General features: G+C 39.9%; 1 protein-coding gene across 4 annotated transcripts in view; it reads left to right on the top strand.

Annotated features, from left to right (window-relative positions):
• DMTF1 (cyclin D binding myb like transcription factor 1) overlaps nucleotides 1–24,766 on the top strand; it is a 29,917-nt gene extending 5,151 nt beyond the window's left edge. Inside the window, exons 2-17 of one of the 4 annotated variants that reach the window (XM_061368144.1) lie at nucleotides 1,313–1,429; nucleotides 1,951–2,070; nucleotides 2,956–3,050; nucleotides 3,759–3,873; nucleotides 7,204–7,280; nucleotides 8,738–8,895; nucleotides 9,650–9,682; nucleotides 10,670–10,779; nucleotides 11,505–11,733; nucleotides 13,386–13,537; nucleotides 15,113–15,328; nucleotides 17,679–17,764; nucleotides 18,707–18,865; nucleotides 19,683–20,063; nucleotides 22,860–23,007; nucleotides 23,791–24,766. In XM_061368144.1, the coding sequence (XP_061224128.1) occupies nucleotides 1,321–1,429; nucleotides 1,951–2,070; nucleotides 2,956–3,050; nucleotides 3,759–3,873; nucleotides 7,204–7,280; nucleotides 8,738–8,895; nucleotides 9,650–9,682; nucleotides 10,670–10,779; nucleotides 11,505–11,733; nucleotides 13,386–13,537; nucleotides 15,113–15,328; nucleotides 17,679–17,764; nucleotides 18,707–18,865; nucleotides 19,683–20,063; nucleotides 22,860–23,007; nucleotides 23,791–23,900 (2,298 nt within the window). In that variant the 5' untranslated portion in view covers nucleotides 1,313–1,320 and the 3' untranslated portion in view covers nucleotides 23,901–24,766. The other 3 variants (XM_061368142.1, XM_061368145.1, XM_061368143.1) reach the window with 3 other exon arrangements.
• Nucleotides 24,767–24,871: the final 105 nt, after the last annotated feature.

Genomic DNA, 24,871 nt, shown 5'->3' with positions numbered 1-24,871 from the left:
GATGTGCCAAACCTTCATCAAGCTTGAGAGGTGATAAGTAATTTTATTGAAAGATTGGCAGTAGTTTTATCCTTCCAAGAAAACGCTCCTCTTGGGAATTGTCAGTACCAAAGAACACGTTTTCTGATTAAAAGTTAAATCATTTCCTGCTCAAGCAATATTATTAATATTACACAAGGGGTTTAAAATCCAGGCTGTAAACCCCGTTTATGTATCCCTGCCTTTTACATGGAAGCTTTGTAATGTAATTATGATTTGTTTTAACTATAGTCAATGATTTTTGAACAGCATAAGTTAAAAATGTTGATAACACTTTTGGCTTCATAATAAAAGTTAAAAGACTTTTTTTTCCAGTTGTTGACATATTAAAGAAAACACATTAAAGGGACTTGGTACTTCAAGAGAAAACCAGTATTTTCTGTTTGGAAGTCTCTGCCCAGGACAGTCCCTGAACCCAGGTGCTCAAACCTGGTGAAATCATTGCAAAGCTTCTGGGTATTTTAGATGTGATTTCATTTGCTTCTTCAGCAGGAAATGTCAATTTCTGTGTATTTGCTGGATTAGAACTTCCTTGTGAGGTTTTCTTTAGTTTTATCTCAAATTAGTGCTTCATTTACTCTGAAATTCTTACAGGCTTTGCGTTTCTTTATATTGCTTTTTAGTGGAAATGAGATTATCAGAAGCACTTTGTATTGCCCCTGTTCATTCACTTCAGTGTATGCTGCTTATCCTGGATAACTTACTTTATGAGGTATTTTTTACACTGATGATTGCTTGCGCTGAGTTTTTTCTGTTGCTCGTATTGTTTCAATGCTAAAGAATACTAGCTCCACATTTAGCTATATGCATGGAAGAACAAATCTTTGGAATTTAGCAATCTGTGAATAGTGCAGCTATGAGTAGTATGACACTACAAAATATTTCTCAGGTTATATAGTAGTAAAATGAGCAGTGGAACAAATATTAGTGAGACAAAAAGAATCAGATGTGGAGAATTTAGAAATGCTGGAAAAGTAATAGCCTATGTTTGCGTTAAATAGATTGCAAATGGTCCTGAATAGGGGATTTAGGTACAATTTTTAGTGGAAAAGTAGCTCTGAGGTGGTCTGATTATTACCCTTTGCAGTGTGTAAGTATGTAGGAAAAGTAAAGGCAGGTGAACGTCTTAAACCGTGGAGTTTTTCATGTGAAAGGACAGACTTTTATCATTCTCTGCGGGTGCTGCTGCTGGTTGTTAGAGATAAAGGAAGCAGTGTTATGGTCGAAGTGGGAGGCTGACTGCAGAAAAGTAATGTGTGTGTTGCTCTTTCAGGTTTGAGTATGAGCACAGTTGAAGAAGAGTCTGACACAGTGACAGTAGAAACCGTGAACTCTGTGACTTTGACTCAGGACACTGAAGGGAACCTTATACTTCATTGCCCTCAAAATGGTATAGAATTGTATTGCAGAGTGTTTTTTCTTCTTTTTCTATTGGTCCAACCATCATACTTATCTGCCTCCAAATTCTGTGAGCTGCTTGGATTTAGATTATTGTGCTGCAGTTAGTTCTCATTTGTTTTAAAAAGGATAAAGTATCAAAATAGGTGTAAATCACAGAATTATGTATGGGTGTGCCCAACAAGGATATATCTATTCTGACTTACCTCAGTGGAAATGGGTTCTTAGAACCAAGCATGTACCCAGATTTCTGTAGATGTCAGGTACTGGTTTGTGTGTGGTGGACTATGGACAGAATTTACAAAGAGAATCTCACAGAAAATGCATGTTGAAGAAAGCATGTGAACTATTGTTGCCTATAAACTTATACTGAGTTTCTAGGCAGTAGTAAAATACCAAACCAACCTATTGCATTTGCTTCTACCTTTTGGTTTGGTCCACTTTGTTAGTAGAACTATGTCCAAAGCTACACTTCATTAACAGAAAGTAACCCATGTGTGTTTTTGTTGTTCTAAGCTGATGAAGTAGACTCTGAAGACAGCACTGAACCTCCGCACAAGAGGCTTTGCTTATCAGAGGATGATCAAAGCCTTGATGATTCCACCCCCTGCATTTCTGTTGTTGCAGTTCCAAGTAAGTCTTTTATGTACTCCTGTAGCATGTTTCTGTTGGTGAAGGTTAAAAGTGACCTCTTCAGATCACACTAGAATAATTTGCATATTTTATTTTCACATTGTTTTAATATACTTAGGTATTGTCTCTACATCTCAGAGCCTTGGATGATTTTGCAGCAACTGTTATCTGTACAGTACTGGTAAACTAAGCCTGCCTTACAGAGAGAGGCCTGCAGGCACAGTGCATTGAATGAGTTGAAGTGAATGAACAGCAAACAAGATGCTCTCCTCCTGCAAAAGTGATCAGTTTTATTTTAATGATCAAACAGTACAGTTAGTATTTCCATGTTTTGTAATATGAAGTTATATGGTCTTTTTAAGGTAGAGATTGTTGTACAAAAGCTAAGCTGTGTACTGATTAAATATTAGATAGTTCAGTATAATCGGCCAAGGAAGGCAAAACCAGACCTAGCAAGTTAAAATACCAATATACAATACCTAGAGTGTCTGTTTATTTGGTGGACCTTAGTAGAAACTCCTTAGAAGTAAAGGCATTATCACGCTGTTGAAGAAAAATTGGGGAAAAGAATGCAGCTGAAAGATTTGAACATTGCCCTTTAGTAATTGGATAACACTAAAGATAGGGCTGGAAAGGAAGCATTAATTCTGTTCCAAATGTTTGGATCAAATCAAACACCTTTGATTTACATGTTTCACAGTAAGTCTTATTGTAGTGTAAAACTGAAGGTTTCAAAATCCTTATTTAAATTTATTAAAAGGAACAGCTGATAATAATTTTGATGATTTTACTGTGTTAATAAATAAATACAGAATAAAGCCTCTCTAATTCAGTGCAAAAGTAGCAATTTATAAAAGTCATCCAACTGACTTACCAATTTTGAAGTTTCAGAAAATGATCAGAGCTTCGAGGTGACCATGACTGCTACCACTGAGGTAGCTGAAGATGAGATTAACGAAGGAACTGTTACTCAGATTCAGGTACAGTAAAACTTCAAAATCAACCTATTTGATGTACAGCTTAATTTTAAATTGAAACAAAAGGGAAACAAATAACAGAGAGGGCTTATTAAATTAATAACATTTAGTATGAAACTAATGTATTTGAGCATGCATCTTGTTGTAAAATGTTGTTCCATGGGAATGTGATTCAAGAAGATTATTTGCAGTGTGCCTTACTGCCTAAAGAGCAGTACAGTAAACAGTAATAGATGTAACTCTCCACTGATAATTTTATGCTCTATGATCTGCATGGAAGACAAGTTTATATGTTATTTCTGTCATCATGCCTTGTAACAGGCCTAAATACGCTTTGTCTTGTCAGTGACACAAAAAGTTCTGACTGTGAATGTACCATGTCTGTAAGTTCTAGATTGGAGATGCTGGACATAGACCTCTTTCCACCAAAGCCAGTGATACTCTTCCTATTCACTGTACACTAAACAGGATGAAGAATGTCACCAAATTAATTCCCACAATATCTGTATGTTAAAATGCTAAATCTTGCTCAGGTGTTTAAGAGAGGTGAATGTATTTGTTATGCCATATCTAAAAAGTGGCGCTTTCTGAGCAGTCAGCACGCTAATGAGTTGTGCTGGTTTCATTTGCCTTCGAGTTATGCCACCATTCTAAATGCCGAGTGACAGAACTGGAGATCTTAGTGGATGATTTCATGTTGGTCTTTTCAAGATTCTTCAGAATGAACAGCTGGATGAAATCTCCCCAGTGGGCAACGAAGAAGTGTCAGCTGTTAGTCAAGCCTGGTTCACAACCAAAGAGGATAAGGATTCTCTAACAAATAAAGGTAAGCTATATCAAATGCAGTTCTCCCACACTGTGAAAAGGTAACTTACTCCAAACATCACGTAACATTAGCAGGTTGTATAACATAATCTCTGGTCTGGCTATTTTAGTGGAGGTATTTGAGTAGACTGATTCTTAGAACGATGAGAGATCTAATGTGTTACGTTGTCACCATCGCTTTTACACTTTGTAAGAAGGAAGTTGGAACACTTGAAGAGGAAGTGGGGTCATGCTTGCAGGGGCGACAGGGATTCTAGTGGCCATGGTAGAGAACTTCTGTAGATGGAAGAAGAGAAGACTCAGGGAAAACCTTCTAACAATCTTCTAATCCCTAAAGGGGGCCTGCAAGAAGTCTGAAGAGGAACTTTTTATAAGAGCATGTAGTGATAGGACAAGGGGGAATGGCTTTAAATGGACAGAGGGGAGATTGAGATGAGTTCTTAGGCAATTCTTCCCTGAGAGGGTGCTGAGGCGCTGGCACAGGGTGTCCAGAGAAGCTGTGGCTGCCCCATCCCTGGCAGTGTTCAAGGCCAGGTTGGAGGGGGCTTGGAGCAACCTGTTCTAGCGGAAGGTTTCCCTGCCAGTGGCAGGGGTCTGGAACTGAATGAGCTTTAAAGTCCTTTACAACCCAAAGCAGTCTGTGATTCATTCTATAACATGCTGGCACAGTTGGGGAAGACAGTTGTGCTTGCTCCATTGGCACTTCTGCCTGGTTAGGAGGTGGGAAACTGCGGTCAGAGAAGGGGGGTACACCAGGAAAAGAATCTGTGCTCAGGTTGATACATCTTCCCTCAAGGAGGGTTTATTAGTTGGGCTATGTGTTGTAGTTCATATGAGAAACAGTTTCTGGCATGGAGTTGCTTCAGAAATAGAGGGATCATGCGGACCAAGGTCTACTGAAATAATCTCTGCTACTCCTAAAACTGCCAACCCATTGGCATTCCTCCCTTTTAAAAGCATACCTATGCTATCATGTGATAGTTGCTGAACTTCAGAGCTTTTTTTTCTTTCCCCCAGGGAAAATCTGTCCAGATTCCTCAGTCTTTACTACGTTTCTTCACCTGACTTTACCTCTTGGGGGGGGGGGGGCGCACTGGAATTTAAACCTTTTCAGTCAGTCCAAAGCAACTCACTTGTTTACTAAAAGAATTTAGGAGAAAAAGTAATGGTTTTCTCTCACAGAAGCAAATGATCTTCTACCCAGCGAATTCAGCTACAGAGAGCTGATTTTACTGCGGAGTAAATGAAAAAATGAGTGTGAGGCACAGGGAACCTGGGTGTTGGATATGGAAAAATCAGAAGAAGTAAGCCAAGAGACCCTTCTCACTGACCACTCCCCGATCCCAAGTGTGCACCAACAGTTGCTTATAACAGCCAATAAATAATTGCTCCCTGTTTTCTCTGTCCTCATTTATTACATTTATACAGCTTCAGAGGTATTCAGTGTTCAGTCCAATGGTGCAGAGATGAGATAGCAGAGAGATTGCTTTGCATCACAGCACTGATGCAGCTTGGTGGAAGTAGTGGAAAATCATCATGCCTACAGTTCCTATGCTCTAGGGTGACAATCAGCACAGGGCTTATTATCTTTTCAGTAGTGGATGGTAAAGAACTTTGGGAGCAGCACATTCTCAGCTGTGACTGGAGGAGGATGTTCTAATGATTTGTCAGAAAAATAAGTAACTGTTTTCATTTGACATGATGGCCTCAGGTTTGACAGGTGTCTTGTTAAATATATTAGAAACTGCATTTTTAACTGTTTCACAGGCATATCAAAATGCCATATATCACAGGTGGCATTTACAGTTGTGAATGAACAAGGGCACTAAATATGGTGATTCTAATTAAGAGATTAATAATTTAAGGAAGACATCTCCAAAAAAATACAAGAAAAATATCTGAGAGTCCATACTAGCTGAACTGTTCTTGGGGTCTCCATGTTTTGTCACAGCTGTGGAGGAATCCCAGTATGTGTCTTCCTTTACAATAGCTGGGAGTTTGACATGTGTTGTCTGAGCTCATCATTTTATAGCAGTCTCCACCTGACAATGTTTTCTTTCAAGACCTGCAGCCAGGTTATAATAATCTCTGCACTGCATATGCAAACACATGAAGTGCAAAATACATACCCTTTCCTAAGATAGCTGGGTATTACAGCTTATTCCCTGGAAAGATTACCAGTGTCCCTTTAAGTCAATTCAGGTGCTTGGATGGATGTGTGAATTGGCAACAGCAGTAGATTATTGTTCTGTCGCTGTAGCTTTGAAAGAAGAGATCGAAGCCATCAGGCACACAGGGAAGAGTTTTCCTCATCACTTCCAACGGAATTAGTAACAATGCCTGGACTTTCCATTATAATTGGATTTGAGTAAACGGGCTCTTGGTGTGTTCTGCCTCTCAGCTCTGGTAATTAGCAGGCTGAGAAGGAAGTACCCTGATTTTTCTGAGCAGCGATAGGTGGGTAGCCAGCACACACCAGTATGTAAACTGGGTCACCAGCATTATCTTAATTATAAGTGACCATTAATATTAAGTATGGTATGAGGGGAAAAAAGAGATTTAAAAAGTATAAAGGAAAAAAGTATACATTTAGGGAAGAAATGTTTTAATGTTTTATTGATAGACTTCAGGTTTGAAAATTTCTCTCTGAGTAATAAAGTCCATCGGGTTTGCTTTGAAAGCTTAACTGCCATTGTAGTTAGTAAGGGCATAGGCAGAGATGAAACTGTTACCATGGTTCTTTGTCTTAACTGTGACCACTGGTGTTATTCCCAGTGCAAAATAAAAATGAGACAGATGGGGACCAGCCTGTCAGAATAACCTAGGTAGAGCATTTATCGCCATGTAAAGCACTCACAGTAGGTAGCGCTACACACAGATGTTGAGAAGTGGCAAGGCGTGTAAGAACCCCGTGTTGTTGCTAAGTCCTCAAGTAACATTAAGAGTCACAGATTTAACTCCCAGCTTCTGGAATCATTTGAGTGCATGGAAAGTACAGGTGTCAGTTTAAATACAGAAGTTTGCTACTTGTGGCTGAAGAGAGAGAGTGAAAATGTGACTTCACAGCACATAGAGGAATTGGTGTTCTGGCTTTCTAAAAATGCATGTGTTTGAAGAGGGGTTTGAGTCACATTTAAACTTAGTTGACAGTTGCTAGGGATTGTTTATCAGTTTTGAAATAAGGTCTGTTTGATATTAATTCTAGTTAGTTTAAATAGCTAAAATTACTCTTTGTTAATTGCAGTAATGAGGGTCATGTTTTCTGATCCTTCTGTTCTTGCTGTTTTGCTGACTTTGACTTCAGTAATTAGTTGGTCATTTCTATTTTCAGGCCATAAGTGGAAGCAAGGGATGTGGTCCAAAGAAGAAATTGATATTTTGATGAGTAACATTGAGCGTTATTTAAAGGTATGTGTTAGAGTATGTTATCGGCTAGTTGGCATGGTGATGCAGCTTCTGCTAGAAACCAGCTTTCTTTAGGACTTCCCAGAATATACAATAAGTAATTGTGATCCGTTTGTAGTAGAAATGGTCGTTACCCATTTGAAATACGTAAGAAAATTGTATCCGTACACACGATTTAAGACTAGTGAGTATAACATTGCTTTTAATTTGTGTACTGAATATAATCCATTTTAGAATTCCCTGTCAGGATGCTCAAGTGGCTTAATCCCTCTCTCTGAATATACATGATTCATGAAACCTTTGGTAAAAACAAAAATACTGTGATAGGGGTAGAGATAATTTTCCTTACAAAGCATTGAATACAACTTGCAGACTTCTTTGATGCCATATCTGTATTTGTTTACTATACTAATAGAATGTCGGGATCTGCTTTCTTCCCCTTAACATATTGGTGTCAGAGTTCAGTGTAAAAATAGGCCTGCAGTTAGCATGCTGACAGTGATAATTGCCCATAGGTCATATTTGTGTTAGGCTTACAGCTGAGAATAGTTGAGCCGAGTCCTTAAAGCTGAAAATAATATAGGCTGGATATTACAGGTTCACCGTCATTCATTTGTGGATCAGAAAAAGCCCTGAATTTAGTCTTTATTGGTATAAAAACCTCAGTATTAGTTGTAGATAGTGCATCTGCCTACATGTGTATTAGAATTTCTGCCGCAAATAGTATTTTAATATATTTATATATTATAATATATTTAAAATAGTATTAATAAGTAATACTATTTTTTCAATCTAGAGACATTTTAAAGCTAGCCAGATAACTTTTTAGAGTTACCCATAGCTTATTCTGTTCATTATTTTTCCATTTACCTGCTTTTCTTGCACTACGCCAAATAAATGAAATACAGTGATCTTTAGTTGAAGGTGAAATTAAACTAAAGCTCTCCCTTTGTACTTCCATCCTCTGTACTTATCAAACTTACTTTGAGTTTCCATCAGAACAAGAAAAATAGTTAAAAAGCAATTTATTTCAAATAAGAAAAATAAAATTACGTAATAAATTGATACAGCACCATTTGACAACCTTCCCTTTTATGACCCCAGGCTAATTCCACCACAGTATATTTTCCATGATGTTCTAAATGATAATTCAGGTTTTGACCTGAATTATTTGACCAGTTTTTAAATCCATAGTTTAAATGTGGATTAAAGTCAGAGCTTCTCTGTCTACTTGGACTCCGTTACAATGAGTAAAACCCCAAACCTTGTGTTCAGGGGTTTTTACTTGAGGTAGCTAGTTCATACTCAGTTTAGCTTTTGGACTGTAGTATTTGTGATACAGAGAAAGTTGCATCATAGTATATGCATGTATACGTGTTCTGCTTCTTGATTTCTAGGAAACTTTATCTAAGGTGTTCTGTTTGTGATTTTCTGTTTGTTTCTTAAATGCTGTCTTCTAGGCCCGTGGAATAAAAGATGCCACTGAAATTATATTTGAAATGTCAAAAGATGAAAGAAAAGATTTCTACAGGACAATAGCGTGGGGTCTGAATCGGCCTCTCTTTGCTGTCTATAGAAGAGTTCTTCGCATGTATGATGACAGAAATCATGTTGGAAAGTATGAAAACCTCTAATGCTGCATGGTTTTATTGGTATGAGGAGGGTCACATATTTAATGTTTCACGTTATATTTGAACACACAGGATTGTAGCCAGACAGACCTAACTCTTTTTAATCATAAGTCACCTCTGCTGGTAGATCAACCTTGACAATAATTGTGTTAAATTGATGGCATTCGCAAATTAAAAGATGTAGAGAGGATTCTGATAAGATTAGAAGACTTTTACATAAGCACGGATCTGCTGAGGTGTTTCTTTCTAGAACTGCAACCTTGAGGTAGTTGATCTTCATCCCTGTGCTCTTAGTTAGCCACCTGTAAAGCAGTGCGTATAAGTGGTTATGGAGCCATTCAGAAGTACTGAAAAGGATGTTAGATTTTAGTTTTTAAAGGTAGTTAAAAAGGAAAAATACCACCTCAGTGCTTAATGAACAGCTTTAGGGAGATTGTGAACTGAGAAGGGTGGGGAAAAAACCAGCTGTTTACTTGAGACACTAATACACAGAATTCTGATTCTGTTCTTAGTAGTAAGATCACCAACAATGAGGAATTTTGCTGGCAAATAAGGAATGTCCGAGCAGATCACCTTAGAAATGCACCAATGTGGAAAATGGCATTTGTTCTTCATGTTCTTTCAGTCAGATTGTTCCTTATAGCTGAAATTCCTTAATCTCTTGCAACTAAATGTGTGATTATTAAAAAATATTTCTGCTGTATGCTTAAAATCATGTCTTTTTATTTGCCTGTTGTTTAGGTATACTCCTGAGGAAATAGAAAAGCTTAAAGAGTAAGTCTTTTTTTATTATCAAGGTCAGGCTACCTTGTTTGCATACCTTGTTTGTATTTAGTAGCTTGAGCAGTTTCTACAGGTTTTATTACATGAAATCACTGAAAAGTGGTTAATTTACACGTAAATGTGACTGTTCCAATTCTTACCAGAAAATAGCAGCCACTGAATTAATCAGAGGAGAAACGAAAATGCAGAGGTTATTTTTAAAGAAAGTGGAAGGTCAAGGGTAAGATCTGCCTTATGAAGTATTAGAGATACATAAATTGTCAGTAAGGCTCTTTAATTTTGGCTATGAACCTGATAAATCAAGGAGAAGGGGCTGCAGATTTCATCTGCTCTTACAGCTTTGTAGGGTTGAGCAGTTTGAAGAAACCAGGTTGGACTGAAATCAGGAAGGGAACCTATTTCATTTCATTGCTGGATATGTTTGGATCAGTTTAGTTTGTTTGTCATTTGCAAGCTGCCAGCAGTTCCAGATGTGTCAGAAATAGTCATGGCTCATCATGTTAAGCAGCCTGTTGTCATCTGCAGGAGGGAAATAACAGTTAAAATGATAAACACGATTATGCCGTGGTTTACTTCATTTAAACTGTAGGATGCCTGGGTTTTTATTAGGCATTATTTAGAATTCTCAAGTGAGATCTCTGTTTCACCTGAAAATCCTTGAGCTTGTGTAGAATGGATGTTGGCTGTTTATCTAAGCAGTCATACTGTAATTAAACCTCAGAACATTCCTGCAAGACAGATATTAAGCATTTTATGAGTATCGCGTGGCTTAGCTGGCCCAAAAGGCTTCTAGAAAGACATAAAAATTAGCAATGATGATAGAAAACATTAATACTGGCATTGTATTATATCAGAGTGACTCCCCATTCTGTCTTTAAGCCTGTAAACTGTACATTTATTTGTTTTTTATTAGAGGGTATTTGATATTTTGGTAATATCATAACTTGATATAATGCTAATGAGCATGTGCCTGTTTAGGCTGAGAGTAAAGCATGGAAACGATTGGGCCACAATAGGAGCTGCACTGGGGAGAAGTGCTTCATCTGTAAAAGATCGATGTAGATTGATGAAGGATACCTGCAACACAGGTGAGGTAAATGCTGGTGTCAATAATGGACACTCTAGTTACAACTTGTCACCTTTGCAAAGCTTTGTCAGTGTTGTCACTCTGAACTCAGGAACTTAGAGTGTGAAATCTGGGGACATAATTAGCACATATTTGCTATAGGCTTCTCCAGTTTCACTTCTTAAAAGATCAGAACACTCAGTTTATTTTTGCAATCCATTATCCATCATACCTTTATGCCACCAGAGCATATTTTATTGAGATGGATTAGAAAGTACTTTCCCTTGTGTTTGATGATTATAAACATCCACTGTATATTTGGTGTCAGTTAAGGGACAGATGCACTTCAGGAGTAAAGTACTGTTTATTTTGTAGTGTATATATCCAAATGGAAGGAAAATTTAGTCAGATCTCATGTAATTACTGTATGGTAAATCGTTGCATGGTTAATTTACTTAAGTAATACACAATTCACATAGCTTGGACCAGTTTGCTTGGATCAGTATCTTGATAAGTTGTTTGTGGTTTCATTCATCTGTGAGAAGAAGGGAAAGGAACTTGGCAGCAAAACAATGAAACGATGCAATTATGCATTTGCCAACAAAGAATTGATTTATATTGTTGGTAAGTAAGAACAGTTACATTTTCTTCACGAGTCAATCTGAAATAAGGTGTTAGGTGCTGAAGATAAAAGTCTGTTGATATGTTATGGATCAGAACAAGGCATCTGCTGCTTTTCTCTTTCAGGAAAGTGGACAGAGAAGGAAGAAAAAAGACTAGCAGAAGTAGTGCACGAGCTGACAAGCACAGAACCAGGTGACATTGTCACACAAGGTGTATCGTGGGCTGCTGTGGCAGAACGGGTCGGGACACGCTCTGAAAAGCAGTGCCGCTCTAAATGGCTCAACTATCTCAACTGGAAACAAAGTGGGGGCACTGAGTGGACCAAGGAAGATGAAATAAATCTCATCTTGAGGTTTGTTAATTTAGTTACTTTTAAAGGTTTGTAATACATGACACTAGGAGGATTCCCTTGGGGTCCGTTTTGTTGGTTTCTTAGACACTAAAAACTCTAGAACCCACCAAGAATCACTGCTGTGTTTACAGTTCCCAAAGATTAATTATTGAACGTATTTTTGTTGTTTTTTTAGTGAATGTTAGTGTTTGTGAAAGGTGTCATATTGAAAACCCTGGAGACTTAAGTCTTCTTTATTCCACAGAAAAGGTACAGCACAGGCAGCAACCGTGCAAGCTTCCCACACATTTCCCCACCAGTGTGCTCTAACTCTTAACTGGAGGGTTAAGACTCCAGTCTCCAGGGAGACTGGAGTCTCCCTGCCCGTTCAGTCCTTGGCCTCTCTGCTGAGAAGACCAGCAAGGGTCAAGTGTGGTAGCAGTTTCTCTGATGTGGACATCTTGTCTATAGAGAACTAAATTGAGACTGCAGATTAATTTCATGTAGGCCACCAAACATTAATTGAGTATCAACATGTTTGATTACATTTGAACTGGCAACCTGAAAGCAACTTGGAAATCTTTTGCTCTCTCCAGTCCTCCTCCCATTTTGAGTGCCTTTAACTCAGGCTTTTTAGCCAGTGGATTTTTTACGGGTTGATAGTTTTGGGTGGAAATAAAAAGCCAAGGCACCAGGGAATCTAAGCATTATTTACAAAGCAATTTTCACTGATTTACTGAGCCTGTTTGATGTGAACTCCAAATGAGGAATCTGATTCCACCTTTCAGAATGCTCTGGTTAGAATTCTTAGTATTTGTGGACAAATGGTATCTGGTTTGGTCTGTCCATGAATTCTTAACTCATCCTGCAGTGTTGGTTTTGGTAGCTTGTTTCTTCTCCCCCCCCCCCCCCCTTATTGCTTGGTTTGTGAATAGAACTTTTCCTGACTTGCAAAAAAAACCATTTCCTCTGTCACTGTTCATCTCTTGTCTCTTGTTCATATGTTCCACATACAGATGAGGTGGAGGCAGCCCAGAGGTATGTGTAGTATTCAAACAGATTCTGGTAGAATCCAGTGTGTATGAATAACATGCCAAATTTATGTGAAGACTGTCCCTTATCTAGAGAGCCTAATGGGATTGACTTAGGAGGAACTGTTCTATACTGTAGTTAACTTCATTTGCTTTGGCAAAGAAGCATCTGAGAGGAGGCAAAAATCTATGTTAAAGATGGATGAGAAAATAGAAGTAAATACCATAACATGAAATTAAGTAAGTGAAAGTTCAGAATGAATCTCAGGATGTGTTTCCTGCCTAGAAGATGTGCTTGGGGAATGGCTTTCCAAAGAGAAAGGATGCAAGTACCACCATTTGGAATGCTTCACAATAATCTGTTAAAAGTCCTAATGTCTATGTAAATAGGGAGAATAATCCTGCATGGCAAGGAGATAGGCTGGATCATCTAACAGGTCTAGTCCATCTTCTGTTTATGATTCTGCTTGACCTCTGGCAGCGTGGAGCCTTGGAAGCCTGTGTCGATTCATGAGCTCTGTTGGACTATTCACTAGCATGCCATTTTGCTGCTGTTACGTGTGACAAGACCAGAGATGTGCAACACCCCTTCCAGGCTGGAGGGTAGTTTCTAACAGGTAAATATTTTCTGTATCCTGCCAGGATAGCGGAACTTGAAGTGTCTGATGAAAATGACATCAATTGGGATTTACTAGCTGAAGGATGGAGTAGTGTCCGCTCACCACAGTGGCTTCGGAGTAAATGGTGGACCATTAAAAGACAGATTGCAAACCACAAAGATGTTTCATTCCCTGGTAATGTACTGTTTGCACACTTCTCTTCTGAAAGCTCCTTTCACAAATGGCAAAGGAATACGGCTGCATTTTGTTGTCTACTTACAGCATTGCTGGCCGAAGAGCGCATTGCTCCTTTGCTGAGTTACTGGCCCCTTGGATCTGCTGGCTGGATTGCAGTCATTAAGTGTTTCAGTTGAAACAAGCCAAGCTGATGTAAAATGTGCTCTTTAGTTGTACACCAACTTACCTCACTTGTGCTAAAGTGAGAGCATGTATATAAGCAGCGCAGCTGGCAGATCTCAGATGATGATGATGATCTTTTTATGGAGGGCAGTGACCTCTTCAGGTGGAAGAGGATATGTATCTGCAGCCTAACAGTATCACCTCAGGTTAGATCTGTTACCTTTAAAATGTTAAAATGTAATCTGTGTGAGGTACTGAACCTTTGCTGTAGACAGAAGGTAAATTTACTACCATCTATGCAGTGAGGAGAAGGGGAGGAATTCGGAATGTACACCTCCCATAGCATTTTCTCATTCTTGGTTGGAGAAACTAGTGCCTGGCCAAAGGGTATTTCAGTCTCCATGACCTTGAGTCCTCCTTTTCTTTGACTTGGGGAGAGGAAAAAAATATCAGTGAGATTAATCATGTTATAATTAAGGTTTAATTTAATGGAAACTTTTGCTGTGGTCAGTGCTGTGATTGTGTATTAGTCACATCTGGAGGCTGCAGTCAAGAGGGTAGCCCTGTTAGGCTTACTATAGGTTAATAAGCAGTTGTTGTACCAAATAATTAATAATAACGCAATATAAATATGCCACTGAATCAACAGGCTCCACTCTCTTTTCCCAGACAAAATGTCATGCTGTCAAGAGTGGGAGGTGTTTAAGCACTTTGCTGTATTGAATGCTAGGAAAACAGAGGCCTCAGCCTTTGTAACCTTATATAAATCAACTGATCTCTCAGTGGAACTGAAGTGATCACAGGGAAGAAAGGTGGGTGGGTTTATTGTAGCAGTGGGCTACTTTGTGTACTGATTAAGAGATGTAGGTTAACCACTGTGAGATTAATTCTCTCTTGCTCCCTCTTATCAGTGACACCTCTTGAGCAAATCCTCTTCCATGTTTTGTCAGGTCGGAGGGTTTATTTCTGGTAGCAGCATTACACAAGTAGTGACACTTGATTGTAGTTTGGGGATATACCATGCATGCTTTTGGAGAGCTACAAAATTTTAGGAGCTTTTCATTTTTTTCCCAAGCATCCTAAAAGGTCTAGGTTCCTTGAGAAAATCAAGTTCACTCCAGTAGTTGATTGTAAATGTGGTTTATCTGTGTGCTGCATTTCTAGTTGATACATTTCTGTAAGGTTCCAAATTCAAGGCCAGGTTGGACAGAACCTTGAGTGACATGATCTAGTGTAAGGCTTCCTTGCCTATGGCAGGGTGTTGGAACTGGATGATCTTAAGGTCCTTTCCAAGCCAAACCGTTCCCTGATTCAGAAGGATTTTGATTACTTGTTTCATTGTAAATCTCACATGCAGCATTCCAAGTGTGCTTCTTCAGTGTGCTTTAGCATGAGTATTCTTTCTCTCAGTGCTGATAAAGGGTCTTAAACAGCTCCATGAGAACCAGAAAAACAACCCTGGGCACCAGCTTTTGGAGAACAAATCTGGAAGTGGATTACCAAACACCAATCCCAGTTCGGGGGTGCAGCACGTGCAGATTCGGGTGGCTCGCTTAGAGGAGAACACAGGCAATGCACCGAGCCCTATGGCAGCTTTGCAGATTCCAGTCCAGATTACTCATGTCTGTAAGTAGCTGAAACAAATGACTGTACTGTAATGAAACCTACAGCTTTCTTAACGTTAAGACGGTGAAGGAGGAGTGGCATGTCATAAAGAATTCTGTTAATTATTCTTTGGTGTTGCCATAACTTTACATTAAGGATTTCTGGATTCCATTTGCCTGTTTATAACTTTGTTAGGCAAGTGTAGTTGTTCCTGTGACAGTAGTACCAAGAAGCTGCAATTGGAGCGCCTGCACATAGCGCTGTAGCTGTCTGCCTGTGTGCATGCACACAAGAGTTTGCCATATGACCCGTTCTTCAGAAAGGCTTCAGTACATAAGCTTCTTAATGAAGATGCAGCATGTATCTGTTTTTAAGGAATAAGGGTTATTCCTTAAGTTTTTTCTGGTAGCTCTTGTCCAGAACAGTGAATATCATGTACAAGATCTCCTTTTGTAAAATACATACACTGCTGTCCCTGAGTTCTGATGAAGGACACTCAAGGGAAGGCATAAAATGTGTTTTTTACTAGTCCTGCTCTTCATTATGGAGTTATTTCTAGGCACAATCACTCTGAAAGGTGTTAGCTGCTGAGTCACACTGATAATCCACTCTGACCACTTTATTGTGTTGTAAATTGGTGCTTCCTGTGCTCTTAAGGATGAACTTTGCTCATTATCAAACAGTTATTACCAGGTCTTTTCTGATTGTAGTCTTTACTGCTTGTTCTTGTAACTAATCTTACTTAGTGACTCTAGTCACTCTAGTTGAGTCACTCTGTGTGCAGCCTGTGGTCCCCACTGGGTACTGGTTTGCATTGTTCGTCATTTGTGAAGTTCATTAGGAAAACTTAGTGCTTCAATCTTGCTGACTGCAAAATTAGTTCATCAGGTTAAGAACTGACTCTTCAGACAGTGACTAGATAGGCATTTGGTAATTTCTCTTTATAATTTCATTACATTAGTCTGCCTAAATCTACTTACTAAGTGTCAGCTTCATTTTATCTGATCTATTTTGTAATTAGAATGACACACAACACCAAGCCAAGAACTTTTTACCTATCATAATGCATCAGTGGTCTCAGACTTCCAACCCAGCTTGGCCAAAGCTGTTGTGTTTTGATGAGCAGGCAAGATGTGCTGGTGTTCTGTAACCTTTAGTCCTTTGTAATTGAATCTTTGTTATTCTGTGAAGCCACTTGCCCCTGTCTGCCTCACAAGCCTTTTCCCCATTTCAGTCAGCTTTCCTGAAGAATTTGTGTTCATGTAATCAAAGTGAATTCTGTATTGTGTCTTTCCCAGTCCCCGGAGAGCTGAACCTGTTAGCCACTTTCAGCTGCATTTGATAGAAGGCTCAGGGTTTCAAAGGTTTCAATTCCTGTAAGCTTTGTGAACATAACTGCCTAGGTAACAGACAAGCCACACCTTACAGCTGTCTGCTACTAGGTACCAGGAAATCTGCAGCAGGAAACCTTGAACATGCCACTGTAACAATAAAAGCTTCAAAATCGGAGCTTCTGTCTTCTTAAGAGACCAAAATTACCCTATTTTGAAGCCACAGGGTCTGAGATGGCCAGGTTTCCAGTGCTTGAAGCAATGCTGTTGTTATGTAGATCTCTTGCCCTTTTTTTTCTGTATTTCTGAAATTAATACCAGGCAAAATATTACTCTGCCTCCAGCATCCCAAAACTTGTGAGTTTTTTAACTATAGTTATGGTTCTGAATAGGTTTTTTGATGTAGTATGAATCTGTGGATACAAGCTGTTCAGACGTGACGATCTTGACATATCTGATATCAAAACTGGTTTTAGTGCTTCTTTTTTGTTACTTTTAGAATTAATGGATCTAATTGCATAAATAATTACACACTTGTAGTAAGAATACTGACAGCTTCTATACACTGCAATCATAACACACAGGGTGGCAGATACCTTGAAAAGCATCTGATGTTTCAGCAGTGGTGGACTTACTGTGGAGGGCAGAAAAGGTTAAAAATACAAAAAGACCCTGACATCAGTTTAAAACAAGGAATACATAATCCAAAGGATATCATTGCACCAAAACCTCTTATAAATCTCATTACAAAAGTAATTAGATCACATCAGATAACTATTTGTCTTACCTTTATCCCTGTGCACTAAAACCATACCTTCTTCCTTTTGCTCTTTTGGATTTAGAATGCCCTCTTTAAATAGTATTGTATCTTGGGTACCAGTCAAAGAACCTTGTCATTAGGATTGCAGCCAGTTTTCGTCTTCCTCTTACTGGAATTAACAGTACCCTGCTATGTAGCAATTATAGCACGTGTGCTTTCTGCAAGGCTGAAACCTGTTGGCTTACATACTTTCTTTCTCTTTCTATTCTTCATTTTGCAGCTTCAACTGATTCACCTGCTGCTACTGTTGACTCTGAGACAATAGCACTAAACAGCGGAACATTACAGACCTTTGAGATTCTTCCAGTAAGTAAGAGAGAACTGATATTTGTTACTGTGTTTTTTTCTGTTAGGCACAGCTGCTTCTTAGGCTATGGAACTGTGCATTTCCCCCCCAGAATAAAAACAGTTCTCAAGTTGAAAGAGAAACTTACAAGGTCTAAAAGTTAAAAGTTCAGAGCAGAATGTACGACTAAAAGTGTTGTTCATTAGGGATGTGGAGTAAAATATGAAGTAGGGATAAATGCTTTAAATCCTAATGCTTTACTGCTGTGAAGTTTTCCTTTGTGCTTGTTGTTTTCTTGAACTCTGGGCCTGTAAGGATGTTGGGGAGGGACTCTTCATTAGGGACTGTAGTGGTAGGACAAGGGGTAATGGGTTAAAACTTAAACAGAGGAAGTTTAGACTGGATATAAGGAAGAAGTTCTTTACTGTAAGGGTGGTGAGGCACTGGCACAGGTTGCCCAAAGAACTTGTAAATGCTCCATCCCTGGCTGTGTTCAGGGCCAGGTTGGACAGAGCCTTGGGTGACATGGTTTAGTGTGTGGTGTCCCTGCCCATGTCAGGGGGGTTGGAAATAGATGATCTTAAGGTCCTTTCCAACCCTAACTATTCTATGATTCTATAACACAGCTAGGGGAAGCTCCCAGGAAGTAAACATTCTCTCAGTTCTATTATACTGTAATTCGTAACACAGTTTCCCTTTCATCTCAATGTTAAGAGTAAGCTGAATTTGTTCCCTTCTTACCTGCTGTTGTACAGTGTAATACTGTCTTAGCCTTAATACTTCTCTTGGTAGCTGAACCCTATAGATAACTTTCTACTTTTCCGTGCAGTACAACAGTAGGGATTGGATTTGTTTGTTTTCCATGAGAGTTATGGGTAGCTGGTTTGTGTAAGCAAGCATGCTCTGAGCATGGCCCAGGGAGGCAGTGTGTTTGTGTATTAAACTTGTATTGTCTTCTGTAGTCTTTCCATCTCCAGCCGACTGGCACACCAGGTACATACTTACTACAGACAAGCTCAAGCCAAGGCCTTCCTCTAACACTGACAACTAGTCCTACCATGACCCTAACAGCTGCTGCTGCTCCAGCCTCCCCAGAACAGATCATAGTTCACGCCTTATCGGTATGTATTTTGAGCAGGGAAAAGACTGGAGTTTGGGCAGTGTGGGGAGGGGAACAGAACAATGCAGGCCCCTGTGTGTGCATGTGAAACTGAAAAAGTAGTTCTTAAGTCGTAACAGTGTTATTTTGCTTAAAATACTGCAGAGTTAGAACTTTTTGTGTATTGTTTGTAAAAAAGCAACTTCAGGTTGCTTCAAAACAGCTTAGGGAGCAACTTCATGCTTACTGTGGCTGAATAGGCTGTCTCAATCTAAGTGGCTTGCTCTCCAGTGAAACAAAACACTACAGTTTCCTGTTACAGCTTCCAGTTACACTTGCAAATGAATGTTGGTGTTCACAAAACTTGTACAGTAGTGACAGTGTTATTTCTTCTTGGAGGGAAAGGGAAGCAAACTGGAGATTGAATAATAAAACTGATGTAAAATTCAGGGGAAAAAAAATGATCTTTTGAATCTGAAGTGATCCTCACCTGAACAGTTGCCTCTTTCATATTGCCTATTTTTTGTGACTTAAAGGAACAGTTGACACTAAATTCAGTATATGAATTTCATCATTTAAGGCCAGGGAAGGTCAAGAGATGATCTGGGTGACATACTATATATGTCATAGAATTCTAGAATGACAGGTTGGAAGGAACCCCAAGGATCATCTGGTTCAACCTTTCTGGGCAAAGTATGCATGTGAAACTCTAAATTACACTTAATACTGAATCCTTTGAATCCTTTTGCTTTTATTTGGTCTAAGATTTGAAAATACTTGGAGGAAAGTCTCTGATTTTTGGTGGATTTTGTTTGTCTCTTTGCAAATACTGCTTCCAGCCAGAGCATTTGTTAAATACAAGTGACAATGTCACAGTGCAGTGCCACACACCGAGTGTCATAATCCGCACCGTGGCTGCCGAAGATATCTCCTCCTCTGTCACTCAGGCAGAACTTACTGTTGATTCAGACATTCAGTCAGCTCATCTGACAGATGCTCCAACCCTAGAAACTAATACCTTCCCAGATGACATCCATCAGTCCAAGCTGAGTGACCAACAGTCAGCCTACAATGAAGATGAGGCCTCCAAATTCAGCAGCAGGAATAGTAGTGAACTGATGGATGGAGTTATGGTAAGAACTGAAGAGGAGATTTCAGACACCAGCCTGAAACAGGAAGAGGATACACATTCTGATTTACCCAGCACTTACGTTACTGAGGTAAGGGGGTGCCTGGTACTTGATATTTTCCCCATTTATGCATGGATAATAACTTATTATTATTATATAGGATCTTCAACATTTGCATTAAGCTATTTATATGAAATCTGTCAGTTATTTCAAGTACATCATGGTTCTCTTGAGTGTTTTGTTCAGACCCTCTATCCTTGAGCTTCATGAACATGTATGGGTGTGAAAGCAATGACATTTAATTTGGTACTAAAGCTTTTGTTTGATTTCACCTGGAACATGGAATACCTCAGGAGCTGTGGAGTTGGTTCACTACTCAGGGTACTTTTGCATGATGATGTGGAAAGTAGGAATATTATTGGCAGCTTTATCTGGTTACTGTTTGATTCTGCTGTTTTAAACTAGGCTGTTAATTGTCCAACACATATTTTACAGGCAGATAGACTGCTGAGCAAGGGAGGTGAGGTAGCATATTTAGGTTTTGCTCTGTGAAACTAGTAACAGAGATGCATCATTTCTGAGGACTTCTATGAAACGTCGAACTCCAGTAAAATATCTGTTAAATTGGAATTCATAGCATTTAAGCTATTTCTCTCTCTAGCCTCAGTTTTATTCCACTCCCACATCTGAGAAGCAGAAATGAGTTTATCCCATTGATTTCAGGTATTTGGTTTGTTTATACCATCTTTCAGTTGCTGGAACTATGATAATGAGTAAGGAAAATAGAGATGCTACAAAGAAGAAAACTCTCTTTAGTAGGTGGAAAATACTTTCCTTAGAAACTTGAGCAGGTTAGACTGTGAGAAAAGATGAGTTAGATTCAAATACCCCATCCCGTTCTCTAAACCACAGTGCTCTACAGCTGCTGTAGTTCTGCTTTATCAGGCTTGAAAATCCATTCTTGATAGGCTTTGGCTTTGTTAGGCTGCTGCTTTGAAACAGTTTCTAATAGACCCTGCATATCCATTGTGCCTTTACAAAGAGGAGGATCTTTATACCTCTCACCAGTCTGCTACTGCAGAAGCATTTGAATCCTGAATACATCCAAAGACGGGGATTATTGTTCCACTTTCCTCTTTCTTGTCTCATGGTTGATACAGTTGTGATGAGATTCTCAACAGCTGGGGCATCCTATCAGCTTTCTATTCTCAGTTTAAAGTTGCAGCCTCTCGAGGTAGAATTAGTAAACTTTTTCTATAAACCTACTTCCCGGTTACACTCTGTAGAAGTCACTTATGGCAAGCAAAATATAAAGAGCTACTATTTGCTATACAGTACAACAAACTGAGTTTGTAATTCTAATCTGCTTTACGCTTCTAGTCAGATTCAAGTTTGACGTGTGTCTAAATTATAGGAAACAGTGAACCAGCTGTGAGTAACTCTGAGTGAAAAGTTACCCTGGAAAGACATGCCTGCATGTTGCTTTCTTTCAGTCAGTGTTATTTTTATGCATTTGACAGTATTGTCACTGTGGGTGTGGGTAGTGGGAAGCAGGCAGTCATGCTGCAGGGTTTTATTATTTCTGGCTGGGAAAGGTGCCCATTTGCTACAATGGCTTCTTTAGTTTTTCATGCCTCCTCTTCCCAGTTTCAAGCCTTGCAGCATACTGCTTGTCATGGGCAGGTCCTGCAGTGTGCTCAGCAGAAAGCTGCTTCTGCAGGTACGGTGTACAGCACCTTGTGTGAATGGGTGCACTGAGCTGCAGCACAGGTAGTCAGCTCCTCTTCAGCAGCACTGGGGAAGGGGATTTTTGGCAGGTGCCTTTATAAAAGTACTGTGAAGCTATGTAGGGGAACAAGTTTTCCTAAAAGAAACCTCATGAGATGGAGGAACTGAAGGATTTAGTTGAACAGAGAGGGCCGTAACCTCTCCCTGACATTTCCTGCTGCCTCTGAAGAGAGTGGTAAGTCCAGGTACCTCCCATTCTGCCAGCAACATTTGCTAGTATTCTACATCAGTGATTCACAGAATTATAGAATGGTTAGAGTTGGAAGGGACCTTAAAAATCATAAACCTTAAGCATGTCATGCACAAAAACTGGAATCCAAACGCCTCTGCTTATTCTGGCAGTACTGTGTAGGATATTTTCACTGCATTTGCAGAACCAGGATTGTGATGGAGTGTGGTATGGCAGTGAGTAAGCCAGATGTATTGTTGCCATTGCAGTACTACAAGAGCCCAGGAAGAGGCAGCAGGAGTAGTTACTACAGGACTGGAAGAGACCAGGGGTATTGACAGCTTGTACCTGGAAAAAATCAGTGTGTTAACAACTTTTCTACGTCATGAAGTTCAGCTAAAAAAGTTTGGAGCCAACCTGCAGTCAGCAAGTGAGAGGGCAGGCAAGACCCAGCGATCAAAATGGGTATTTTAAGCTGCATGTTCAGTAGTTAAAACTTGACACATGTGGAAGTTGTGAAACTAAATACTAAGTTCAGATAAAGCTGTTGAGTTTGTGGAGCTGGTAAGTACTATAAAGGTATGCTTCAGTATCTCTGAACATCTAGGCAGCAATTAGTGGAGAAGTTTAGTTATACCTCTTTGTACACAAAACAGTTGACTTAAAAGGGAACATTTTATCACCACTTTGCAGTCTCTCCTGCCCTTGTGCTGCTCACAAGTTCAAATTCTTCTCATCTTGTTTTAGATGCCTGCACTAGGATGAAACATGTTCTATAAATGCTGAGGTAAAGTGGTATTTCAATTTAATGAGATAGAATTCATCCAGGGAGTCTATTGCTTACTATGGAGCGTGGCTGAGCAAGGCAGGTTTTTCTGTTTATGCTACCAAGGGTACACTCTCACATCCTGTTCTTCTGTGTTGTGCAGGACCTGGGTTCTCCAACAATAGAAGAACAAGTTGATCAGCCTACAATAGATGATGAGACTGTGCTTATTGTTCCTTCTTCCCATGGTTTCATCCAGACAACGGATGATATAGACAGTGAATCAGTCTTGCCCCTGACAACTCTAACAGGTATGGCAGTTCCTTTCAGATGGTCAGTGCCAGAGGTAGGATTCATAAATGGCACTTGAGAGTTCCTGTAAACAACATTTTCTAGATCCTTGCTTTCCCTTAAGTAGTTTTCCATGTCATTGCTATGAAACTAAGCTTGGTTACCCAGCTGGTAGCAGAAGTGGAAGAAAGTCCCACTTAACCTTGTGGGAAGAGCATTGGAACAGCAGCTGCTTCATCTGCTGCTGTTTCTATAACCCTTGAGCCTTGAAATTAGTACATACAGGCTAATAAGTAACTCCTGCTTTAGTGTGAATTTCTTCATGCCTGGTGCTTGAATGAAACTTAGTTCTTATTTGAGAGAAAACCAGAGGCATCAGAAATGCACTTGATGCCTCTCATGATCAGGGGCTGGGCTCTCTGGGGGGGTGTTTGCACAGCACTCAGCTTGTGCCACGCTTCCCAGTGCCAAGAGTCGTCTAAGGCTTGGAAGCAGCACAGATACATTCTCCCACTGCTGCACCTAACAAAGACTGCTTTCCAGAGGAGGGATCTCCTTGTAGAGCTGTCAGAGGGTCAGCACTAGGCCTGATACAGTAGTCACTGACAGGACCAAATGTGACACTGTTTGCATCTGTATTAGTCATATCTTACCTTGATACTGGAAACTGAGAACTGCCCAGTGTGAGCAATATTGCTTAAAGTTGTTTACAATTCCAGATGGCAATTCTGTCTCCTAAGTGTATTTTACTTCTTGTTATAATGGCACAGTAAGTAGTTCTGATGTACTACGTCTCTTGACAGATCCTATCCTGCAGCATCACAGAGATGGGTCCCACATCATTGGCTCATCGCTGGGCAGTCCTGACTCAGAAGATTCAAAGGATGTTGAAGATTTAGTGAGTTGTCACTGAGAAGCAGAAATGGTGTCCATTTTCTATTGACCATGTTTGCATCGTGACGTCAGTTACAACCCTGTGCCGCATTTCCAAAGAAAGGAGTCAGTCTGTGTCCTTAAACAGAAACTTCCAGTGTGAAATGACTACAGTGCACTTTCTCTGCTCAGGCTGGTTACTCCTTTGTAAAGGGTCACAGTGCAGCCAGCTGAAGGCTGATGTACTGTGTCTTAGCCAGGGTGTCTCAGTGTTCTAAAGAACCTCTGTTGCAGTGCTCACTGGTAGCATCCACGTGGTCAGTTTGGATCTGATGCAGTTACTGATGTGCTTGGACTGCACATCTGGAAAACTGGACGCAAGTCAAAGATCATGGACTGTAGCCTCTTAGTGCAGCAGCAAGGAGTAGTTTGCACATGTTTCATGAAGAATGGGTGAGGATTTCTGCACTTACTGACTCTTGTGATACATGGAGTAAGAGACTCTTACATTTCAGGAAGAAATGTATTCCATCAGAGACTTCAGGGAGCATAGGCAGAGTCATGAATAAAAATGGTCTGTATTCCCATCTCACCTGGCTCAGTGCGCCAATGGCTTAGGAAGAAGACACAGAAGCTTATGGGACTTGTCAGGTCTGCTTGTTCCTGAGGAATCCGTTGCTGGCAACGGGCAGAGCTCAGAGAGACCATTTGTGAAAAATCTTTCTTCTTTGCTTTTAATTTTCTTTTATCACTACAGCAAGCTCAATCAAAAGGGAAGGGCTGTGTGAAAGGGAAGCTACCAGGACCCACCAGCCGCCCCCACAAGCTTGTAACTCCCTTGAAGGTTGTAGTGAGTAGGCTGGCACAGTTTCTCTCTCGCTGTTTACATGACACTACCAGCCACCTCTGCAGCAAGTTAGTGGATGGGGGGTGGTGTCAGGGTGGCAAAGTCTTGGAGAAACAGCTCTATGAGGAGCTGGGCATAGGGCCCCAAGGCAGAGGAAGCCAAGT

This window comes from Neopsephotus bourkii, unplaced genomic scaffold (assembly GCF_033783945.1).
Source record: "Neopsephotus bourkii isolate Nb327-2 ecotype Australia unplaced genomic scaffold, CSIRO-AGI_Nbou_v1 NB_1423, whole genome shotgun sequence".
NCBI lineage: Eukaryota > Metazoa > Chordata > Aves > Psittaciformes > Psittacidae > Neopsephotus > Neopsephotus bourkii.
The sequence above is the reverse complement of the archived record's forward strand: the minus strand, read 5'-3'. Positions and strand labels throughout refer to the sequence as shown.